The following is a 24,599-nucleotide window of genomic DNA, read 5'->3' as shown; positions in this document are numbered from 1 at the left end:
TAAAGAAAAGAAACAAAGAGCCAAGTCAGTCTCGTAATAGAAGAGAAATAAAGACATTAAATAAAGGCAATAAAGAAGCAGTAAAGTCAAAAATAACATGAAATGGTAAAAGCCTAAAAGAAATATTCCCCAGCAGAGTCGCCACGCTGTCGCGCCCCCTTTTTCTCGCGAAATCGGGCTTGTGACATTTGGGAGGACGACTCGTTCCCTTTTGGGAATTGGGTTTTGGAACTTGAATAGTCGTCACCTAATGATTAAGTGCATTAGGACACTAAGAAGGGTTTGAGTTTGAAGAACCAGAGTTTGGGTAAGGGCTAGAAATTATCTCGAGGGGAAGGTGTTAGGCACCCCTCAAGATCCACTAGTATGGTTCCCGGCCATGTTACAATTGTGACTTCACATAATCAAATAAACAATTAAGGGCACAAGTAAGAAGGGGTTCACATATTATTGCAAACAAATTGAAAGTTTGAGGAGCATAAAGAAAGCAGAAAGTTAAGGAAATAGTTCGGACAATAAAACAAGTTAAAAAGCAAGGGGGTCCTAGGTTTACAAACAACATGGATCACGTCAATGCAATACACGGTAATCACTCCTCAAAAGAGGGGTTACACGTGGTATTAGCGCACCGGTCATCATATCCATATCTACCCTTTCCCACCCCGTTAAGGTATTAAGCGCGGAATAGTATCGTTACTTATTGCATGCTAGTACCCGCCCCAATCCTATCAGTCTCGGAGGCATTTGGGACTACTAGTCCTAAAGGGAAGGGAAATTTGGCTTTTCAGAGTTTTAAAAGGATAAAATTCTAGGGCGACAATCAAAACATATAAGGCAGGTATGGGGAGAACACATAACAGTTTAAAGGGCTCAAACGGGCCTCCTCATTTAAAGAAACAAATTGTTTAGCATGGCTTACAAGTACTAGTTATGGTCTGAATCAAATTAAAGCGTAGGATAGGCTGATTCATCGCATATTTCTCAGATGATGAGTCCGAATTAGCCTTCCCTGTTGTAATTTATCAAAGACTAATGCAGTTAACTAATTACCTAATGGTTTGCCTAGGTGAAACCTATAGGCATGATATCTAACAATGCTTACTCCGATTTTAAAGAAGGCTTATTGATTATAAAAAACATAAGATCTGCAGATATTAGACAATATTGCAACTGATTTTAAACTCGTAGATGAAATAAGCGGATCAGATTCAAAGGGTTACTCCTATAGGCATGATTTCTAGGCGTTGTTGGTTTTAAGACGATTATGAAAGTGCAGGGAGTCCTATAGACATGGTATCTAGAATGAAATTTATTATTTCTTAACCTATAACTATTTGCCTAATGATAGATGAAAATGCAGAAGTGCAGGACACCTATAGTCATGATTTCTATATGCAGAAGTGCAAAAACTTATACGCCGGATTTCTACATGATGTGCATAAGTGCAGAAACTATAGGCAGGATTTCTATATGATGTGCATGAGTATAGAAAACTTATAGGCAGGATTTCTACATGATATGCGTAAGTGCAGAGCTTGTAAATAGTAACGCCTATGAACATGTTGTCTACCCTTTGCATACATAAATGACCCTCCCCTTTTCACTAGAAACCCATAAGTTATTACAACATATTACAGACCAGAATGAATTAAGAAAAGTAAAATTACATCAGCAATTAAGCTACAACCAAGGAGCCTAATTCAGACTCAAGGTCTAACAATATGAGATGAACCAACTTCCAGGATCAGGTTTGCAAAGCCTTTCTCATGTTTGGGATGTATCAAAGTTCTCAAAAGTCTCAAAGGGCTCCGGGCAATGCTTACACCCCAAACACATTGCAGAATTAAGAGTATAGTGCAGTGTGGAAATGCCATCCCTCAGATGTCCAAGTTCAGAGGGAACTCAAGGTCCCAAAGCAAGGCTCATAAGAGAGGGGCAGAACTTAGAATCTAAGAGAGAGTGCAAGTGCATAGAGGGGGAATTAGGGAGAGCCATGGCAGGCTGGTGGTCATGCCCAACAATTAGGAGTGCTGGCACACCCCTGGCTAGCCTGTTAGCCAAATTTTGAGAGTTGGGATCCATTGAGGATCAGGTTCAGACCTAAGCAACAATTTGGATGCTGTCAGGCAATGAACCTTAACACAAACACATAGAAGGGAGTGGGGGTATAGGGAATTCACAACAAACATGTACAGTAGATGCAAAGAGAGAGTAGCATATTCAGTATAGAACATGAACAGCAAAGTAGACAGGAGTGTAGCAACTATAAAGTAAACACATAGGGATAGTGCTGAAATCAAAACTAAGACATACCAGTTTTAGGGAAACAAATAAGCGAAAGCTGAAGTCTTGTAAACCAAATTGCAAGCAAACAGTACAAAAGATCTCAGAAGAGAGTAGAGTATTGAAAGAGTATTGTAATTGAGAGGTGTGTGTGTAAAGTATTGAATTCGAAGTGCTGAACTGAAGGTTCAAGGTGTCTAAGTGCAGAAGGGTCGTGCCCCTTTTATAGTGCAGAAAACAAGTAAGAAAAGGTAAGGGAATAGTTTGCAATCAATCAACAGAATCTCCCTTCAGTTAAGGGATTCTGATTTCAAACGGGTAGAAGATAATTAAGGAAAGAATTGGATTAAAATCTTTTCCAAAGTAACACAAGAAGGGTAAATACACAGGGTTTATTTAAGGCAAAAGTCCAATGGTACACGGTTTGTGGAAAAAAAATAAGGAAAGGGAATCAGTCAAACAGCTAGTAAAAAATCAAAATTGCAGGCTTTGTTTGGATGAACCAAGTCAGGAAAAGGTAAAGAAGGTTCAATTAGAGAAAATCAGTAACAATCAATCAAACCCTATTAAAAGGAACTCGGAATCAATCAATAGTTGGCAAAACCCTTTTGAAAGAAGAATTTCTCATATATAAAGCACACAAGTATGTGATTCAAGAAGGAACTGTCATGTTACTTAGAAAAGAGTCTAACATAGAAAGGTTCAGAATCATAAGCAAAGGGATACAAGTTCAGTTTGTAGACTCATGATGAGTCTGAGAGTCCAGGGTCCCAAAATAGAACCCTAACCCGAACACAAAATCAAACTTGCCAAAGAAAACCCAAATCCTAGGGCTTCCACTTGAATCAGACACAGAGGTGAGAAGGCAAGCCATTGAAACAAACTCAGAGGTCTCTTTCAGAGCCTCATGAGAAACAAAACAAATATGATAACAGGTTTGAAGCAACAGAGTAAAAAGTTGACTTAAAGAGCATAAAGAACATGTTTAAGAAAAGTCGGAACTTAAGCAAGTTTAGGAGAGAAGAAGGGTGATATAAGCTTAAGAAACAGTAGTAATACTTGCTTAGAACTCCAACAAGAGTCCAGTAAAATAAACAAAGTTAAAGAACTCAGCAAGAAACACATACAGTAAGAGAATACTGGAAAGTATAGCAAAGAACATGTAGGAAAACATAACAAATATTAACATGCGAGCCTAATCTAGAGGCACAATAGAGTACAAAGGAACAGAAGAGTCATGTATAGCAGAAAGAAAGGTAGAAAAACAACACATGCATGGTAAAACATAGTATAGGCAAACACACATAAAGAAAAGAAAAAGGAAGAATCAGAAAGACGTTTTGAAATCCTTTCAAAAACCCTAAATCAAAGACAAACGATTTTGAAAAGAAAATTTGGGGAAAACACTTTAAAAATCAAGTACAGCACAGACACTGCATAGATCTAAGAAAACACACAGAGAAAAACCTCGAATAGCTTAGGGTTTCGGCGAAACCCTAGAAATGAGAAAGGCTTGGAAGAAGGTCCGATCTTGAGTCGGATGAGTTAGAATCAGGCTCCTAATGCCTGAATATGCCGGAGCATGGCCGGAGAAGCCATAGAACTGTGGATCTGAGAGGATCTGAAGGAGAACCATCGAGGTCAGGGCTCGAAGCTTCGAACACCCAAGGTTTAATGATGGAGGGGGTGAGTACAGGCCATCCATGGCCTGAGAAGCCATGGATTCCGGTGAAAACATGGTAGAATACGGTGGGAGATGGCTATTGTTTCAGAGAGCTTGAGAGTATTTTGAGAGACAAAGGGTTTCAAGGCGGCGGGTCAGGTGAGAATGAGGGAGATTAGGGTAGTCATTTAGGTTTAATTAGGAAAGGGCGAGTCTTGGCTGTTGATCTTGAGTGATCAACGGTCCAGATTTAAGTGGTAGGTGGGGAGCGGGTTGGGTCGTTTGCAATTGGGTCGTGGGTTGGATCCAAATTGAAACTGGGTTGCAAATTGAGGTTAAAAATTGAAAGGAAATAAGGCTGTAATTGAAATAGAAATAGGCTAAATGTTAAATAGCCAATTTTCCTCTTTTATTTTATAAAAATAGTGAAAAAAGACTTTAAAAACAAATTAAAAGTGCTGACCCAACTAATAATGCATAAATATTGATTTAAAAATATTGAAAGCAATTGTACAATTATAGAAATGCTATTAATCTTAAAATAGGCTATAATTGCAATTATATGCAATTTAGTCTTTTAAATACCAAATAAATTTGTAAAAATATACAAAAATTATCTTAACTATATTTTAGTATAAATACGGGAATAAAAATAAATTATTCACCAAAATTGATGATTTTGGGAATAATTATGGATTTTTGTACTGCTAAAAATGGGCAATAAATTGATTTTAAAATCTTTGAAAAAATACGAAAACTCTTGGGCATGCTTATATATGCATGTACATGCTATTTTGAAAGTGTTTTGTATATAAAAATACATAGGAAAAAAATTGGGTATCAACACTACCTCTTCCATGTCCGGGTTCACCCTTCATTGATGTTCTCTGTAAGGTTTGTGCCCTTCTTCCAAGAGAATCTTGTGCATACAGAAGGCTGGGCTAATACCCTTTATGTCTGCCATGGTCCAGCCAATGGTAGTCTTGCTTTCCTGCAGTACCTGTAAGAGCTGTTCTACCTGCACATCTAGCAAACCGGATGATATAATAACAGGCAAAGTAGAATTAGGGCCTAAGAAAACGTACCTGAGGTAAGTTGGGAGCGGCTTCAGCTCCAACTTGGGTGGTTCCTCTACTGATGGCTTTGCTGGAGGTGTAACCCTTTTTTCTAATTTAAGAGACTCGAACTGAGGTTCCCTTTTCCAGAATCCTTGGCCTTCAAGTGCCATGACCCACTCAGCTAACCCTTCACCGTCCATTTCTTCTAAATTTGTTAGACATGCCTCCAATGGATCTTTAGCAGTCAGGGTCACATTATCTTCTTGCAGGATCACATCCACTGCCTCCACTAGAGAGCAATTAGCATATTCATTGGGTCTCATCATAGATTGCTGAACATTGAATATGACTTCTTCATCGTTCAGTCTCATTTTTAATTCCCCAGTCTCACAATCGATCAGTGCTCTCCCAGTGGCCAAAAATGGCCTACCTAAAATGATAAGTATCTCCTCATCTACTTGAAAGTCCAGAATAACAAAGTCTACAGGGAACACGAACTTCCCCACTTGCACCAACACATCATCAAGAATCACAGTAGGCCTTTTTACCGTGCGGTCAACCAACTGCAGCAATATCGAAGTCGGTCTAGCTTTGCCAATGCCCAGTTTGGTGTATACAGCCAGAGGCATCCAATTTATGCTGGCTCCTAAATCACATAATGCCTTTGCAAAGGCATAACTCCCAATCGTGCATAGAATAGTGAAGCTACCTAGGTCTGACATCTTTTGAGCCATCGGTTTGGTCACTACTGCGCTGCAGGTCTGCGTCAGAGTCACTATGGATAGGTCCTGAAAATCAAACTTCCGTGACATTAGGTCTTTCATCATCTTCGCATAACCTGGAATCTCCCTCAAGGCATCCATCAGAGGAATATTCAACTGAATTTGACGCAGCATCTCCATGAATTTCTTGTATTGATCTTCCTTCTTTTGTTTTACCAGTCTCTGAGGGAATGGTGCAGGTATCACCCTTTGTGCATTGTTTGCTGGCTTCTCTCTGTTGGGGTTCTGTGGAACAAGAGGTACCACTTGTTCTGCAGCTTGTTCATTTACCTTAGTCTTACCCTTTTCAGCTTGACCCTGTTCAACCACCACTTCAGTCAGATTTGATGGTTCATCTACCTCTAGTGGAATTGGAGTGGCTGGCGTAATCTTTTTGCTGGCTTATGCAACCTCCTGCTCTTTGTCTAAATCTCTCCCATTCTGGAGACTTACTGCCATCAGCTGATTCGGGTTTTGCTCCTTGGGGTTAATATTTGTATCCACTGGCAATGTTCCTTTGGGCGGTTGTTTAAAGCCATAGACAACTGCCCCAACTGAGTTTCAATGTTCTTTATAGCTGAATCATGTACTGCCAACTTTTCTTGCATCTTACCGTTTATCCCAATGAGTTGCTGGAGCATCCCCCTGATTTCTACCATGTTGTTATCTTGCTGCTGAGGAGGTGGCTGATATGTCAACTGTTGCTGGTTCTGCTATGGGTAGCCCTGTTGTCTCTAGTGGTATGGCACCATTTGGCCTTGAGCTTGCATGCTCCCAGGCTGAGGCATGTTGGGTCTGTATTGCTGATTTGGTGCTGAGGAGGTGGCTGATATGTCAACTGTTGCTAGTTCTGCTATGGGTAGCCCTGTTGTCTCTGGTGGTATGGCACCATTTGGCCTTGAGCTTGCATGCTCCCAGACTGAGGCATGTTGGGTCTGTATTGCTGATTTGGTGTCGGTCTCCACTGTTGTCCTCCTTGTCTCTAACCCCCAAAGTTGTTAACATAATTCATATCTTCCCTTGCCCCTTGATTTTCACCTTCTCCGCTCCATGAACATACATAAGACTGATTAACACAGGGTGTACACAGTCCTCCATTTGTCGTGTCAACAATATGCACCTGTTTGGTACCCATCTCATCTATCTTCTTTGTCAAAATACTCATCTGAGTCATGAGTGTGGCCATGTTCTCTGCATGCAAATTATTTGGGTCAAGAGGAACTGAATGCACTATGGGTGCCAGTGTTGTACCTCTAGTCATCTACCCCGAATTCTGGGACATCTTGTCAAGAAGGACTTTGCACTCGGTGAATGTCTTACTCAAAAATGCACCTTCAGTTGAAGCATCTACATTGGCCTTTAGATTGTCAGCTAACCCCATGTAGAATCTCTGGCCAAGCATCTGGTCTGGAATGCCATGGTGAGGACACTTCACCAGCATCCCTTTAAATCTTTCCCAAGTTTCTTGCAAGGTCTCAGTTGGCTGCTGCTTGTACTGCAATATTTCATCAATCTGCCTTGCAGTCTTGTTGGGCGGGTAGAACTTATTCAGGAACTGCTTTACTAATTCCTCCCAGGTGACAATGGAATTGACTGGGAGCGAATTCAGTCAAGTCTGAGCTTCCCCAGTCACAGAGAACGGGAACAGTAATAGCTTTATCGCTTTTGGAGTCACATTTGGCTGCCTTTGAGTTACACAAATTGACAGAAAATTTTTCAAATGTTGTTGAGGGTCTTCAATGTGTGACCCGGAGAACAATCCTTTATTTTGTAGCAGATGCAGCATGTTGTTGGTGATTTGGAATGTCTCCGCTTGAATTGCGGGCACAGCTATGGCAGTTTCCAAGTTGTCAGATGTGGGTTGAGCCCAATCATAAAGTGCAGCTTCTAGCACAAGAGGTGCCACCACTCTGACGTTTGGGTCAGCTGGCTCATCCCTGATGTTTCCGTTGACGTTCTCTACGTCACCCATGTCAATTTCAAGCTGGTGTGGTTGTTGTGATTGTTGGATCCTCTTGTTGGTACAGTTCAATGCCCTGAATGTTTTCTCGGGGTCTGAAAGTCCTTCAAGCAGTTCTCCAGTCCTCGAAAAATTTCTAGGCATACACCTGAATTCCACAAGAGTTCAAACGTTAGAATTTCAATGAAAATTGTTTAACACCTTTGGAAATTGATTTGAACTAATAATTTTTACACTACTTCTAAGTTGTAATAAATAACACCGTTAGTTCCCCAGCAACGGCGCCAAAATTTGATAACGCCCAACTATGACTTATAAAAAGGACTAAGTGGTCACTGCAAATATAATCCAGTTTTAAGTCCGGAATCGAATCATCGGGGAACTAACCTATCTATTACACTCTTCGGCAATGTTATTATCAACTCAATCAATCTCTAGATGAAAGATTTTTGATCAATAAAGATTGGGTTTTTGTTTAACTACTTCAACTACTATTAAAAACAAAGATAATTCAATGGTAAGAAGGTCTAGGGCAGTGATTTCCCCAATTGCTAGACTCTTCCGCTATAATCTCGCCGTAATACTCTATGAGGATTAAGAGTTATGGGTTATCGTAATTATCTCTCGATCAACTACAATAATTTACTAGAGCATTCTCTCGAACTACTCTAGCTGACAATAGTTATGCAACTCTAAATTATCCCACCAAAGTTTTGTTATCTCTAAACCCACTTTTAAGTTCAAGTAATGAATCTCTTCAATTACCCAAAAGTGGTGTTGTTCAACAACTATCTAACCTAATATTCTTTCTCAAGCAATATAAGGTAATTAGACACGATTAATCAAGGGCACATTCAATTAATCACCATACAAAACGTAGTTGAACAATCATATCATACATCTGGCTCGATTATAACAACTTGAGTCCAAACTTCAACCAACAATTGGTTCCATCAACCCTAGATAAGTATTTAGCTACTCATAACAAAATAAGAGAAAACTATTAAATTGTTCATAATATAAAATTGCAAGAATTAAAAGGAGATAGAAAAACTCTAATGTTTGGTTGATCTTCTCACTCTTGTTCTTGTCTCCAAAAGTAGTCTAAAAATCAGCTTAGCCCCATCTTGGGCGAGTTTCTAAAGCATATAAGGGTTTTACAAAAGTTTTCCCAATTTTACACTTTGGTCCTCAAACTTTCCAACAGCGTGAACAGTGCACCGCGGTCGCGGTCAACCGCGGTCGACCGCGGTGAATGCTGACCTTTCTGCCTTACGTTGTTAATCTACCGCGGTCGCGGTGGCCTTCTTGCCCAAGCCATTTATGCTTCTTTGTGTTCGGGTACTTCTCGAGTGGGCGTTTTTCTTCACATTATCGCCTCCAAAACACTCCATGTTGCTTCCTCTCATATAATATTCCCTGCTAAACAAAAGAACACTATTTAGAGCATTTTTGTTGGCAATTTATCTATAAAATAACAACGAAGTATGGTCATATTAAGGTGTAAATATCAACTATATAGCCTACTATCAATGATCATGAAAGCGAAGAAGACACTCAGGGATGCAGGACTCAGCTATGATGATATCATAAAGAAGAACAAATGTTCGATCAAAAGCATATATCACAGGCTGCGAGGAAGATTTGACAAAGTAAGCTGGAGAAGAGTTATTTGTCATAACACAGGATGCCCCAAGTGGATTTTTGTATTAACTATGGCAGCACATGGCAAACTGTACACAAGAGACAGACTACAGAGATGGGGAATACAAGTTGATCAAGATTGTGTCCTATGCAAACAAGCTAATGAAACCATTCAGCATTTGTTCTTTGAATGCCCATATGCAAATACATTATGGAGTAAACTGTTAGTATGGTAAGGAATCAAAAGACCAGTGCAAGGATGAGATGAGGAGCTAAGATGGGCTGAGATGTGGACTAAGAGGAAGAAAGCAGCAGCAGAACTATATAAAATGGCATTAGCAGCAACTGTGTACTATGTGTGGCAAGAAAGGAATGCTCGAATTTTCCAAGCCAAGGCAAAAGGATGGGAGATAATATGCAAGCTGATTATACAGGAGATTCACTGTCGAAGTAATAGACATATAGAAAAAATCCTACATAGTCTAGACTGATACCCAATGTAATAGGTAGGAAATGTGTAAATAATAGAAAAATGGGGAGGGGGTAAAGCATAGGAAAGCAGGATCATATGTAAGGGTTTTTGATTTACTTGTAAATATCTCCCGGTAAATGAAAGATTTAATTACCAAAAAAAACATTTCTTTCCCCTCTAATTTCGAAGTTAGAGATCTTGGATACATGCACACAGCATTTTTCATATCTTTTCTTTACCAAATTAGGGAACAATATTTATCCTTCACTTTCACTTTTCACCCCAACTAAATTTCTTTTCTAGCAAAAAGAAATATATATTTATCCTTAACGTTCGCTTTTCACCCCAATCACACATAGAAGTTCAGCATTTAAAGGTGTGACCATAGGGGAAAACATCCAAAACTAGGATTCATATCATTCTTTTCTTTTATCTGCCTATGCCTAGACTTTGATGGACAAAGTGACCTGATATTTATGTTGGTCAGAGCTAGATAGGCTCAAGAGTGATCAGTTGGACACTCTATGCCGAAAAGTTATATTGCATAAACAAGTCAAATATTACTTTTTATACATATATATTTTACCTTGAATATCTTTAGTGAAATTCATGGCTTCAACACTGATGCGGTGGGAGGTAACAAATACGTGATAGACTGGTGGAGTTACGTCATTCGTGATAGACTAGTGGAGTTACGTCATTCGTGCAAGCTGACCTGAACACCACCGTCATAATAATATATATATATATATATATATATAAAGCATAGAAGCCAGACCCAAAAAATGTACTGCAATGGAACAATTATAGTCTAGAAAACCTTCCCTCTTTCAAAACATAAAACAATTATAGTCTAGAAAACTTTCCCTCTTTCAGAACATAAAACAATTATAGTCTAGAAAACTTTTCCCTCCTTCAAAATATAAGACAGTGGAGCAATCACTGGCTGTCGATTACACTGGCAACTAGCAAATGGATGCCACCCTAGAGAAAGTAGAAACTACTTAAAATAGTCTACATTCTCTCGCTAAGCAATTTAGCGATTTCTAAAATGTTTTTGGCCAGACTTCGAGGGACTAAAGTCGCTGCAAAGGGTTGATGGTATAACCACAAGCTCCACGCGACCCGTCCATTCCTTTCCTGGTTTCAAAGTTATGGGTTTTTCTATTGCTGCCCCATCAACACAAAGCATCTTCCTGTACTCTGCGTCGCCGAGATCCACCATTGCTCTGGATTTCTTTTCCCAGGGATTCCATAGCACTGAACAAGACAAGATGCAATAGGTACAGAAGGTTTAGTCATAGGAAAGGACGGAACAACATAGCGGAAACATAGCACTGTAAAAATAGGGTAAAACCAAATCTTTTTCGTATATATATAAATTGTTGAATCTTCTTGACAAAGGAAACTCCAAGTGTAGAGGAAAAGGTGGCCGAAAATTGGTTTAGGTTGAAAGTTCAAGTCACAAGTGTTGGCATTCTAGCAATTTTTCGAATCCTCTTGTTAGAATGATGTTGAACTGAAGTAACTTACCAATATCTGGTAACCCTTCCTTTCTTATCAGATATGTTCGCTTCCTTTCATGATCAAGAACAGCAATGCAATTTGGAGAACTATGGTAGATGCGGTCAATCTGAAAGAAATAAAGAAGAATTTAAGCCCAAACTCCTTATAGTTGAACAAGGGGATTAACACGCCCAATTTACTAAAGTAGAACTAAAAGCTCCAGATCTGAAAGATATGGCAAGCAGCTGAGTGCTTTAAGTTAAGCAACCTCCAAATACAATTCAGAGAAAAGCACATCAATTACTCCTTCCATCCCAATTTATATGCTGCTGTTTGACTGGGCACGAAGTTTAATAAAGAATAAAGAATTTTGAAACTTGTAGTAAAAAACAAGCCAAAGAAATTTATATGGCTATAAAATATCTTATTAAAAGTAAAACAGGAAGTTTAGACAAAATATATATAAATGTGTCATTCTTTTCGGACTGACTAAAAGGAAAGAGAGTCACATAAATTGATTCGGAGGGAATATTGTTAAATGTCATTGCTCCAGCTAATTGAAAACTCAAGGGGTGCCACTAACACTATATGATGAGAGACCGTTAAGATAATGCTTAGACAACTTAACTTTGAAGTGGAAATTCAGGAAAGACAAAAAGGGCACTTCCTGCAATTCCAGATCAATTGGACTTGGCGATGGTCATGGAAAGAAAAGGAAAAGAACTTATTCTCTGTCCAAAATTCAGAAAAAATCTTCTCATTGAACATCAACGGAAAGATGCTTCGCTACTTAAATACCAAGGGACACATCAAATATCTAAGTTGAGTTATTATTCAAAATGCCATTCGCAATACCACCTAAAGTTTAAGATTTCAACTAATTGAACATCTAAAATTACAAACTTTTGAGATAAATAGATTTACCTCAGCCTCAAATGTTATGGCATCTCCTTGTTCCGTAAAGAGTTCTTTCTTGCACAAATTGTCACGATAGTCCAGTGTTTCTAAACCTTCTAGCCGCACTTCACTGTGGATAAGATTCATGTTAAGTTCTAAAAGAAATAAAATTATCAATCTCTTATGAGATGCTCAAACATTTAAATGAACAGTGATATACAATGAAACTGCTTCCTCTTCTTTCTTCCATTAAGTTTGAATAGCTTTCAAGCTTTTCCAGGAAAACTTATATTTTAATAAAATTGGTGATAGACATGATGAAGTAAGAAAATTAATGAATATGAAAAAGACGAGAAAGCACATACCTTATGTCAGAAACAGAGAAATATGTTTGGTACGCAAATGAGAAGCTGAACGGTTTGCCGCTGATATTTCTTATACGAGATATCAAGGACAAGCTTCCATCTGATGCAAGAGAAACCCGAAGCCGAAACTCAAAGCTGAAACATTAGAAGAAAGATATTTACGGACAACTTTGAAAGCTACAGCTGTGAACAGTAACCATGGAACTGAAAGACTCAATGTTGCAGCCAGTTAAAATTCCACTTTCATTTGTAGCCACAAAATTCGACTCGCATAACTTTTTTTGAAAGCATTTTGACATCTTGTTTCATATTAGCTGCAAAATATCATGGCAAAATTTGCTAGACCAAATTAAGTGTTATTAATTGGATGACTACTGACTAAAAAGTGAAGATCATACCCATGAGGCCAGAACTTCAGATCATCTTCTGATGGTTTGAGCAGCAAGTCAACAAAAGATTTTCCTTGGGTATCAAAAGAGTTTAGAGATGGAGCGTCGTCTTCAATGGTCCAATTTTTGTTTCTGGCAGATCCATGTTGCTCAACTCCATACTGCAGCATAAGTAGGATAAATCACGTGATCTGTTATTCGGCAGAAATTTATCAAAGATGTGAGCCTCTAAAGGTACCTGGGGAAAGAAAACAGATATTCCTCCTCGTACAGCTTTCGAAGATTTGACGATGCCCTAAATTGTAAAGGCAATTGTTTGTAAATACGCATACTTAATATTATTATGCCTTGCAGAGGACTTGAACCTACACGCTTTTTAGCACGAGATTCTCCTTTTTGAATAAGGGAGGAAAGAGAAAGAAAGTAACAACATTAATAATAATAGGGAAAATGGGGGGATCAGATAAATCAAGTAATGATGGGTTTTCCAACAAGCCGTATGAACTAAAGGAATCCCGAGGAAGTGTTTATATAGTCTTCGTCTGTCCAGAGAAATGATTCATCAAGATAATGGGGGAAACTACGACCAATTTAGTCATGTTCATGTTACAATTCACCACTGTTAATCTTATTTTCAGAGTATAAGATTATTGAAACAGCTTTCTACACTTATTCTACAACACAAACTGGTTTTACTACCCTGTGTACATAATAAAACACCAAGGTGAAACATTCTACGCCCACAATAATGACATATATTGATTTACAGTCACTCTTTCATGCTTACAAATATCTCTACTGCTGACAAAATAAATTAGAAGAATCACCTTACTAATCTTATCATCAAATGCCAACTGTATTGGACTCTCTTTGACTTAAATAAAGATTAAGCGCAAAACATTTGCATAGAGATGAACTTGGTAGAGAAGTGTTTCAGGTATTTAATTTGTAAAGTGAAGAAGTGAAGAAGTGTTCAAAAGAACTCACACTATTAAATTTGAACTAATGTAAAACAGTACTTAATAATTTATAGTATTAGTTAAATTGTTGGTGAAGAGAAGGATTTACCATTCTGGGACCGACTGAAATAGAAAGTACATTGATGAAAATCGGACAGAGGAGCATATGACTAGCCCAACCAACACTACTATTCTCATCTTTCAGCAATCTCAATAGCTATCATTAATTATTTCCTTATAAAAGAGGGCTCTTTCCATTCTCTACCTGTTCGGATGACCACCTCATATACAAGGAATTCACCTAGACATCTGGAATTTCAACAGCAATCTGAACTAGTGACTACACTGCCAGTCACTTTACCCTCTAATCTACAAGAAAATAAACACTGAACTTCACTTTAATTAGCATTTCTTATCAGCACAGAGATGATCTACTTGCGTAAGCATCAAAAAGAGTAAAAAATTTCGCCAATTCTTCTGCTACGATATTAGAAACCTTTAATCTAAATTCCTGTATTTAATTCACATGACATCGACCTTACAACGAAAGATTTGAATCGCCAGGCAAGACACTCGTATCATTCGTCAAATTAGCCAATGTAAGAACTTTACTAATACTGAAATGGAAACCTCCACCTTACTGCTGGTGAATAGGAGCTCTTCACCTCGATCATTCCGCCAAGAAGTAACTTGTCCTCCGAGCAAGCTAACCTGAATTTTGACAAAAAGGGTCAATACCTGTATTAGGGAAATTGTCTTTCATTTCCAAAACGAGTCAAATAACAACATCAATGACAGTTCTCTTTAATTGATTGCAGATCTAACAGACGATTTAGAATCATAAAATCATAACATATAATTAAACTAACAGATTGGTTTAGAGATTCTAACCCGTACAGAGGCGCCCTTAGGGTTACGAAGCGTGACCTGATTCATACCACTCGAATCTTTCGTTACTTCGATCGATGCCCTATGATCCCATACAGGTGCATAGTGCCCCATTTCCCAAAAGCACTCAATGCCTTATTACAGCCTTGAAAACCCTTATTTATGCTATTTGAACCCGGAAACTGACAATGACAATAAATTGGAGGATTCGTTTCGACTAACTTAACACAATCCTCTCTGGAAAAAATTTGTAATCTAGTGAACCTCAAATGTAATCCAAAATTCTTATAATGTACCTTCCCACTATACAACTCAGATACAATTTACATTTACTCAAATCAGACTTCTACTTTGTAACAAACAACCTCAGCAACAGAAGTAAAACATACAAAATATGACATTTGGCAATTGTTCAAAAGTAATCCCAGCCTAAATTCATGGCAAGGCAATGTGACATTTACCTAAGAAAAAGACAACTAAAAATCTTGAAAGTAAATGGACAATAAAACAAACAAATATAGGAGGGAAACTTTAACTGCACTACAAACAAACTTCTTGAATTCCTAATATATAAATTAATCTCAAAATTTCAAGATTTTCAAGTCCCAATTCAAATCTTGAGTTTCAAAATTGAAAACAAGCAGTTTCCTCCTTATTACTTCATAATACCACAAATTTAGAGAAACCCCATTTGAGAAAACTGAGAATGTAGTGCAAATATACCTATAATTCCATAAAATTTTCAGAATAAGCATTTAACTTTAAGAAAAACCCAGTTCAAGAAACCAAGAAAAAATGATAAATATTTATTTTTTTTAAAAAAAGGAAAATGTGAATTTTATTATGTAGTGCACAGTGGAACTGGACTGTGATGCAAACAAACTGGAAACAAGAAGTTAAATTTTACATTAATTAGGGGTAATATAGATTTAATTAAAAACTGAACAAGAACTGAATATTAAATAAAACCTGGGTTTGCGGGCAAAAATATTCACTAACAATAAATGTGAAAAAATAAAATCTTTTTATATATACAGTATGTTGGGGAGAGGAAGGAGGAGGACGTGGTGATAGAGGAAGTGCAAAGAAGATGTACAAAACGGTCAAGTTTTGGGAAAAAAGAGGCATATTTGGGGATTGCGACACTTCTTCAGTTTTTTAAATTCTCAGACTGCTTAAGTGAGAGAAGTGGCAGGTGTGTTTGTGTTTTTCTTTCTTATCGTGCCTCATTTTTTTAAATTTGGTAGCATAATTAGGGGCGGGATTGTTTTTCTTTGATGAACCAATTCTATGTAGGCGGGATACTAATAATGTGGCTATTCTCTTGCTCGGATAGCTTTATCGTATGCAACTCGTGTTACTTGAGATTCCTATCCATCATGTTTAGCTTCTATTCTTTATTCTGATGATTCTCATTTAGAGAACAAGGATGTTTCCCTTATACAACTATGTTTTGGCTTGATTACTTATTAAATATGTGTTCCCTTCAACAACAACAAAAAGAAAATCAACAAACTCAGCATAATCTCATAAGTAGGGTTTGGAAAGAGTAATGTGTATGTAGATCGTATCCTACCTGGTGAAGGTAGAGAGGCCGTTTTCAATAAACTGTAACGACCCAGCCGGTCGTTTCATGAGTTACCACTTCGTTTCCCCTAGTTTTTCTTCTTATTGTTTTGTTTATCGGTTCTATATGCGATCGGGTTGGTTGGCTCGAGTTCGGAGAGATTTTGAGAAGATTTGAGGCACTTGGTCTCTTTTGAGTAAGCTAAAGTTGGAAAAATCAACCAGATGTTGACTTATGTGTTAAAGGGCTCGGATGTGAGTTCCGATGGTTCGGATAGCTTTAGGAGGTGATTTGGGACTTAAGAGCGTGATCGGAATGTGTTTTGGAGGTCCGGAGTAGATTTAGGCTTGAATTGCCGAAATTGGAATTTTGGCGTTTTCCGGTTGATAGGTGAGATTTTGATATACGGGTCGAAATGGAATTTCGGAAGTTGCAATAGTTCTGTTGTGTCATTTGGGATGTGTGTGCAAAATTTCAGGTCATTCGGACGTGGTTTGGTAGACTTTTTGATCAAAAGCGTAACTTAGAAGATTTTGGAGTTCTTAGGCTTGAATCTGATGCGAATTTGGTATTTTGATGTTGTTTTGAGCGTTTCAAAGATTGGAACAAGTTTGAATGATGTTATAGGATATGTTGGCATGTTTGGTTGAGGTTCCGGGGGCCTTGGGTGAGTTTCGGGTGGTCAATCGGACCATTTCATGTTGTGAAAAACTGCAGAAAACCGTTGTTGAGTGTTGCAGACAAATGACCTTCGCGTTCGCGAAAGGTTAGCAGGTGAGGCTGAGGATTTAGCCTTCGTGTTCGCAAGGGAGGTTCTGCGTTCGCGAAGGGCTGGGGTGTTGTGCATCGCATTCGCGAGAAGGGGAGCTGCGTTCGCGAAGTTGAAGTCTGGAGGCATTACGTTCGCGAGAGGTAGGACGCGTTCGCGAAGGAGGAAAATTTGGTCAACTTGAATTTGTTTTTCGCAAACGCGAGGCTTTGACCGCGTTCGTGAAGAAGGATTGGATGCCTGGGCAGAATGTTTAAATAGCCATTTGTTCGCGATTTTGAGGCTTACTTCTACCATTTTTTTAGCGATTTTGGAGCTTTTTGAAGAGGATTGAAGAGGGCTTCAAGGGGAAACATTTGGAGGTAAGATTTATGGACTTAATACTCGATTCTAAGGTGTATTCTACCTAATTAATCATAGAATTTAAGCCTAATATTGAAGAACTAGGGCTTGTAATTGGAGACCTAGAATTTGGAATTTGAGGGGTCGTTTGTGGTTGGATTTTGATACTTTTGATATGAATGAACTCAGGAAGTAATAAGGAGTCTATTGATGTGATTTTTATAGGAATCCGAGACGTGGGCCCGGGGGTCGGGTTTGGCCAATTTCGGGATTTGTGTTGTATATTAATTTCTTTCGAGTGGGCTTGTTCCCTTACCATATTTTGATGATTTTGCACTGATTTTGGTTAGATTTGGAGCATCCGGAGGCCGATTCAAGGGGTAAAGGCATCGCGAGCTAGAGATTTGGACCAGATAGACGTGAGTAATGATTGTAAATGTTGTCGTGAGGGTATAAACCCCGGATTACACATCGTTGTGCTATATTGGGGTGACGCACAAGCTAGATGACGAGCGTGGGGTTGTGCACCGTTGGGGATTGTGACTTAGTCTATCCCGAATGACTGTTTTACTGCGTATTTGCTTGGAAACTATTTGATATCATCATGGTTTGGGTCGAATGCCATATTTGGTCCTCGTGCCAACTATTTGAACCCTTAGGGGATTTTTACTCATATTACCTCACTGTTTTGACTTTATACTTGTACTCAGTCATGCTATATTCTACTATTTTCATAACTCAGCCATGTTTATTCTATTTTAACACTTAAAATAATATTTTAAATGATAATTGGGCTGAGCATCATGTGCTATTATACCCGAGTGGCTTATGAGATTCTGACTGAGTAAGGCCGAGGGCCTGTATTGTGAGGTTATTGAGCTGATTCATGATTATGAGGTCGGGGGCCTGAGATTGTACGCCACGAGGTAGATGCTCATGACTGGTGACACCCCGATGGCGGGCTATGTCTATTCCGCATATTGTAGTATTTACTTTATTTTGGGCGTATTATTTTGTTAAAAACTTAATTTGTAGTATTTAATTGCTTAAAATGAATTGGGAGTGTGTCGGCTGGCCTTGTCTTCACGAGAGGCGTCATCATGACCGGGTCCGAATTTAGGATCGTGACATAAACTATCGGTTCAAGAAACGGTGAATAAAGAAGAGAAAGGAAGAAGAATAAGAAGAAAAGGAAAAGAAGAGAAAAAAAGGAGAAGAAGCAAAAGAAGAAGTAGCACCACGCATTAACAACAGGAAACAAGACAACTGAAGTGAACGAAATAATATGAAGTAATAGTGTTATTAATACTACTGGTAAGGAAAGGGAAAACTCTCAACTACCTATTAACATTTTACTTTAATTCTCGACCTCCATACCCTTCTATTAAGGGTCATGTTCTCAGTAAGCTAAAACAGCGTCATATCATGCCTAATTACATCTCCCCAATACTTCTTTGGCCTACATTTACCTCTTCTCAGACCCGCCATGGCCAACCTCTCATATGTCCTAATAGGAGTTGTGCTTCTCCTCTTCATGTACCCAAACTGTCACGATCCGGAATCCCAACCTCGGGGTCATGAGGGAGCCTAACATCCACTTGCTAGGCAAACTCATGTGAGATAGTCAAATAGCTAAATTTTAACAGTTTAATCAAATGATGATAAATAATGAGAGATAGGAATTTGATCTACTACAACACCAGTGTAAGTCATGTAATAATATCTACTCCAAAATATCCGGAGTCACAAGTACACGAGCAACTATAAGTTCTACAAACAGAGTCTGAAATAAATACAATTGTTTCGAAGGAAATGAATAGTAAACGAGGGAAGAGGAAAGGGACTTCAAGGTTTACGGATGCTAGCAAATCTACCTCAAGTCTCTGTATGCAATGATCCGAGCTGAAGCACCTCACGCACCGTTAGGACTAATACCAAAATCTGCACAAAAAGTGCAGAACTGTAGTATGAGTACAACCGACCCAATGTACTCCGTAAGTGTCGAGCCTAAGCTCGGCGAGGTAGTGACGAGGCTATGACAGGACACCTATGTAAATAAACTTGTGCAAGTATATATACGAAGCAGTAATAAACACAAAGATTGATAATGTACAAACTGGGAGGGGACATGCGAAAGGGGAAGGATACGATAACTACAGAAGGAGAAACATCACGTAACAGCCAAATAAATCATCAATAATGAAGATAGATGAACCGATGATACAAAAATGGCACGACATCACCCTCCGTGCTTACTCTCATCCTTACCATTAAATGATGACATAAGTAACATGAAATCGCACGGTATCACCCTTCATGCGTTTACTCTCTCCATTGCAACAATATAATGAATAAATGATATAAATGGCACGACATCACCCTTCGTATTTTAACTTTATTCCTCATAATGCATAAATCAATAAATGAGATAATTGTAATGGCTCGACATCACCCTTCGTACTTTAACACTCTTCCTTACCATGGAACAAAGATAATATAAATTTGGGAAGTAAATAATGCGGAGATTTGTATTTAATGTCATATATGATGCCAAGGTACCAACTTCAACTTCCAAAATATTCAAAAATTACTAAATAAGCAATAAATATGGAAAGAATAATCAAATAAGTAATAACCTAACCTAAGCATAAACATCGTAATTAAAGAGGAAATAAATTACAAGGAAACAAGTTCCACCTACATGCTTTAACCCAATAACAACTAATAAGTACTCGTCACCTTACATATACATTGTACACACACATTTAATCACGTAGTAAATAGGTAAACAAGTCCTAATTCATCAAGTCAAGGTTAAACGATACTTACCTCACTCTACAATCAAATTAAAACTCAACCAGGGTCTTTCCTCTAAAATCCGTCTCCAAACTAATCGAATCTAACCAAAATCGACTCAATAACATCAAATAATACTAGGGAAATCACTTACAATACATAAACTTAAGATCTTTACCATTTTTCCAAAAAGTTAGCAAAAGTCAACCCGGGCCCGGTTAAGTAATTTATTTCGAAATCCAACCTCAATTCGAGGTCTAATTCCAAAATTTACAAAAATCCCTAATTCTACCCAAATCCCTAATTTCTACCATGAAAATCCTAGATTTAGAGACCGTTTGGACATAAGAAATTTTTCCCTTTTTTTTGTAAAAATTTGAAAAACTCCAAAAAGTTGTTTTTCAAAATTTTCACTCAGATCACTCACAAAACTTCAAATACAACCCAAAATTATATTCATGTCCAAACACAACTCTAATTTTCAAATACCATTTCCACTTGAAATATTTTTTCACCTTTTTTGAAATTTTACAATTCTTATGTCAAAGCAAGTCGATGATGCCATAAGTCAAACGGGCGGGTGAGGCGAGAGTCCTTCACTGCACTCACTGGAGAATCCCTCTCACTAGTTGCCTTTCAAAGGCATTTTTACATTATCCTATTTCCACGTGAAAGCAGATAAGAAGTCTCGTCTTCATCCTATTGTGATGTCATCTCTATTAAACCTGAGGATTAGGGGTACGACAGATAAGAAGAGCGACCCAAAAACGGAAAGAAGAGTATGAGGGGCAGCGGCTCACCGATAATAAGAAGAACTCATGGTCGGTCATAGTTCAGTAAAGATTTTAAGTGGGTTCGCTTGGACTATGCTATGTATGAATGATCTTTTATATTTCATAGGGGACCGCATCTTCCCCTGGAGGAGAAGTAGCATTGTTTTCTCTATGGGCAGATGACATAGGGATTATAAAACACTGCTGATCACTTGACAAGTTTGATGCTTTTGAATCCATTGTATTAATTCCACTTCCTACTCGCGGTATGCTCTTTATGATCTCGGCTTATGATTCAATTGCCATGTATTTTGATAGGATATTTTTGTCTATGTAGTGAATTATAAAAATTGTTGGTTTACAAGGCTAAATGCTCAGTAAATCTGATATAAGCCCTGCTCACCTAGAATTAGACTATCCCTCCGCCTTTTGATTTCAAGCTTAGGTCTTTTTTTTTAAAAAAAAAGGGAACTAAGGCAACTTTTAGGTGCAGGGAAAGAAATAGGCTAGCGAACCTCTTTCCAGGCGGTACAATACAAAGGGCGAAGCTCGAGTAGGTCACTCTTGATGAACAGGAGAAGGCCGCAATACATCTCCATCATCATTCTCCCCCGGGGCTGATTAATTAGGTTAAGGAAAATATGAGGCGACCCTATTAAAGAGAGCATTAAGGATACATCGACTCTCTTGGATTTCACGTCATAGCATATATATACCCGGACTGAGCATATCCAAGAAAGACACAAGTGGTCGCCTTGGGGACAATTTTTCTCTTAACTGCGCAGGAATAGGAGAGAGCTGCTCTGCGAAGCTGGGCGTTCAGTGTTCTTATGGAGGAACCATACTAGAAAGAGAATTGAAAGGGCCTTTAGTTAATGTTGAAAACACTTGAAAAGTAATGGGTAATTGAAAGAAAATAGATTAAAGTTACTTACCAATGAATTTAGGAAGAAACCCTCTTGGAAAAATCACCTCTAGGGTGTTTAGGGTTGAGATGTTGAAAAGAAATGAGCTAAATCCTGTTTATACCCTCTTTTACCAACTGCAGATGTCGCAATTACGATATCTTGTTCGCAATTGCAAACTTCACAAATGCGAAGCTTAGGTCGCAATTGCAAACATCACAAATGCGAAGCGAGGCTCGCATTTGCGAGCCAGACCTCACAAATGTGAGATCTGTAGTGCAGCACCAGAAACAAAAATGCATCAGTTATTCTTCTAAGTCCAAAATCACTCTATAGCCTAACCGAAACTCACCTGAGCCCCTCGGGCTCCAAATCAAACATGCACATAAGTGTAATAAAATCATACGAACTCGCTCGCGTGATTAAAACACCAAAATAATGCCTAGAGCTATGAATCGGACACCAAAACAAATGAAATTTTCAAAGAAACTTAAGAACTTTTGATTTTTCAATCGGACGTCTGAATCATGTCAAATCAACTCCGTTTTGCATCAAATTTTGCAGATAATTCATAAATACTAAAATAAACCTACACAAGTACTGGAACTGTAATCCGAACTCGATAACAACAAAGTCAACCTATGGTCAAACTTAGGAATTCTGTAAACCTTTAAACTTCTAGTTTTCAACAAATTACGTTAGATCAAGCTAGGAACTTCTGAATTCGATTCTGGGGATACGCCCAAGTCCTAAATCACAATACGGATCCATCGAACCATCAAAATACTTATCCGGATCCGTTTACACAAAATATTGACCGTAGTCAAAACAAATGAGTTTAAGGCACGAAATCACATTTTTATCAATTTTCTCATAAACAATTTTTGAGGAAAAGGACACAGACTACGCATGCAAATCGAGGAAGGCTAAACGGAGCTATCCGAGGTCTCGGAACACATAAATGAAGGGTAAAACTATAAACGACCTATCGGGTCATTATACGAACTATCCCAACCTCGACTCATGTATCTTAACCTCCAGGGGGGCCACTCTCACTTTGTCCCAAATAACTTTATTCTTAAGTGTATCTCTCCTCAAATGCCCACACATCCATCTAATCATCCTCATTTTCGCTATTTTCATCATTTGAATACGAGAGTTCTTAACTGGCCAACATTCGGCCTCACACAACATAGTTAGTCTAATCACCACTCTATAGAACCGACCCTTAAGTCTCTAATAACATAAAACAACATATGAGAGATTTTATTTCATCCACTCCGCTCCAATACGATGTGTGGCAAAGTTGATATCAATTGACAAAATTAATTAATTAATTAAAGTATATTTTCTAACAATTTTTATGTGTTTGACGCATAAAATATATACTTGATCTAACAATTCAAACTTTTAGACGAGATAGTTATACATATCAATATATATTAACACGAATGAAACTTATCTACAACTCTCAAGCAAACATATTTTAAATGAAAAATTAGTTGAACAAACTTTGGAAGTCCAGTCAAGACAATATTTTTTAAATTCTGCATGCATTTTCAAAGAAGGTTTTTTTTTAAAAGTCACTCAAGAACTTTTCTACTAAATACTTCATCTGTTTAATTTATATAGTAATGTTTGATTATGCATTTTAAGCAAAAATATAAGAATTTTGAAATTATGACTTCAAACATGTTAGATTTCTATAGCTCTAAAAATATGTCATTAGGAATAAAATAAAAATTAAAGTTAAAATATTTTTAAATATAAAAATATGCCTTTTGTAAATGGGCTAATAAATAAATATTGCCCCATAAAATATAATAAACGAGTCATTTTTTTGTTGAAAAGTTTCTCTAGAAAACATTTGAACACCCGATCAGCCACTTCAAATGTGTTATATATTACTCCATTAAATAAGGCGTACACACTATCCTTTCCAGACCCCACTAAGTGAAATTATACTGGATTATTTTTGTTGTTTTGTTTGTTAAATAAGGCGGATAATTATTTATAAGCTTCTAAAAAGGAAGCATACGATATTTTAAGCGAAATGGAATAAAAAGTCGTGGGACAAATAAAATTTTGTTATAAAACAATAAAATAAGAAGAAGAGTATTGGAGAGAAAAGTGGAGAGAGAGAAATTTTTTATTGATTTGGAATGAATTACAATGGAATAAAACCCTTTTATTTATAGGGAAAAATGACTTTGCCATCAAGTAACAAATCCTAAAATCTCTCTAAAATATAGACATTTCAGCTTAAATACAATTCTATTTATAACACTCCCCCTTGAATGTCTATTCAACAGATAATGTGCCTCGTTAAAACTTTAACTAAAATAAAACCCAGTGGAAAAAAATTCTAGAGAATAAAAAAGAGTACACATATTTAACAATACACCTTTTGGTTGCCTCATTAAAAATATTGCAAGGAAAACTTAGTAGGACAAAACCTTGTAAAGAAAAAAGAGTACAACGCGTATTAACTCCCCTTGATGAGAGCATCAGCTCACATCTTTGAGCCTTCGCATCCCAATCTTGTGCACTAGCTTCTTGAAGGTTGATGTCGGCAGAGATTTGGTGAATAAATCAGCCATAT

The 24,599-nt window shown here is 37.8% G+C and overlaps 3 protein-coding genes across 3 annotated transcripts; 1 reads left to right on the top strand and 2 right to left on the bottom strand.

Moving 5' to 3' along the window:
* Window positions 1–4,820: 4,820 nt before the first annotated feature.
* On the bottom strand, window positions 4,821–7,206 carry LOC138874898 (uncharacterized). The gene is made up of 3 exons (XM_070153689.1): window positions 7,098–7,206; window positions 6,177–6,319; window positions 4,821–6,083 (listed from the first exon to the last, which is right to left on the bottom strand). Exons 1-3 carry the CDS (start codon window positions 7,204–7,206, stop codon window positions 4,821–4,823), a joined length of 1,515 nt encoding a protein of 504 aa, XP_070009790.1.
* A 2,057-nt stretch (window positions 7,207–9,263) lies between these two features.
* LOC138874897 (uncharacterized) lies at window positions 9,264–9,605 on the top strand. The gene has a single exon (XM_070153688.1). The coding sequence runs from the start codon at window positions 9,264–9,266 to the stop codon at window positions 9,603–9,605; it is 342 nt and encodes a 113-aa protein (XP_070009789.1).
* A 1,024-nt stretch (window positions 9,606–10,629) lies between these two features.
* Window positions 10,630–15,841, bottom strand: LOC104236782 (putative glucose-6-phosphate 1-epimerase). Its single transcript, XM_009790791.2, has 8 exons — window positions 14,849–15,841; window positions 14,594–14,668; window positions 13,237–13,293; window positions 13,008–13,159; window positions 12,610–12,744; window positions 12,272–12,374; window positions 11,375–11,474; window positions 10,630–11,101 (listed from the first exon to the last, which is right to left on the bottom strand). Exons 1-8 carry the CDS (start codon window positions 14,957–14,959, stop codon window positions 10,878–10,880), a joined length of 957 nt encoding a protein of 318 aa, XP_009789093.1. The 5' UTR covers window positions 14,960–15,841; the 3' UTR covers window positions 10,630–10,877.
* Between the last annotated feature and the right edge of the window lie 8,758 nt (window positions 15,842–24,599).

The sequence above is a fragment of the Nicotiana sylvestris genome, chromosome 8, assembly GCF_000393655.2.
Source record: "Nicotiana sylvestris chromosome 8, ASM39365v2, whole genome shotgun sequence".
Taxonomy (NCBI): Eukaryota; Viridiplantae; Streptophyta; class Magnoliopsida; order Solanales; family Solanaceae; genus Nicotiana; species Nicotiana sylvestris.
This window is presented reverse-complemented; position numbering and strand designations above follow the sequence as displayed.

What these genes read in the sequence shown, in the direction of transcription:
- LOC138874898 (XM_070153689.1), bottom strand. Translation starts at nt 7,206, where the DNA reads ATGCTGGTGAAGTGTCCTCACCATGGCATTCCAGACCAGATGCTTGGC. An exon ending in TGTAGATGCTTCAACTGAAG is followed by an intron (nt 6,320 to 7,097) that starts GTGCATTTTTGA and finishes ATTGAAACTCAG; the next exon opens with TTGGGGCAGTTGTCTATGGC. An exon ending in ATTTAGACAAAGAGCAGGAG is followed by an intron (nt 6,084 to 6,176) that starts GTTGCATAAGCC and finishes GTGGTTGAACAG; the next exon opens with GGTCAAGCTGAAAAGGGTAA.
- LOC104236782 (XM_009790791.2), bottom strand. Translation starts at nt 14,959, where the DNA reads ATGGGGCACTATGCACCTGTATGGGATCATAGGGCATCGATCGAAGTA. An exon ending in TATCTGTTTTCTTTCCCCAG is followed by an intron (nt 13,160 to 13,236) that starts GTACCTTTAGAG and finishes CTTATGCTGCAG; the next exon opens with TATGGAGTTGAGCAACATGG. An exon ending in GGAAGGGTTACCAGATATTG is followed by an intron (nt 11,102 to 11,374) that starts GTAAGTTACTTC and finishes TGTCTTGTTCAG; the next exon opens with TGCTATGGAATCCCTGGGAA.
- LOC138874897 (XM_070153688.1), top strand. Translation starts at nt 9,264, where the DNA reads ATGAAAGCGAAGAAGACACTCAGGGATGCAGGACTCAGCTATGATGAT.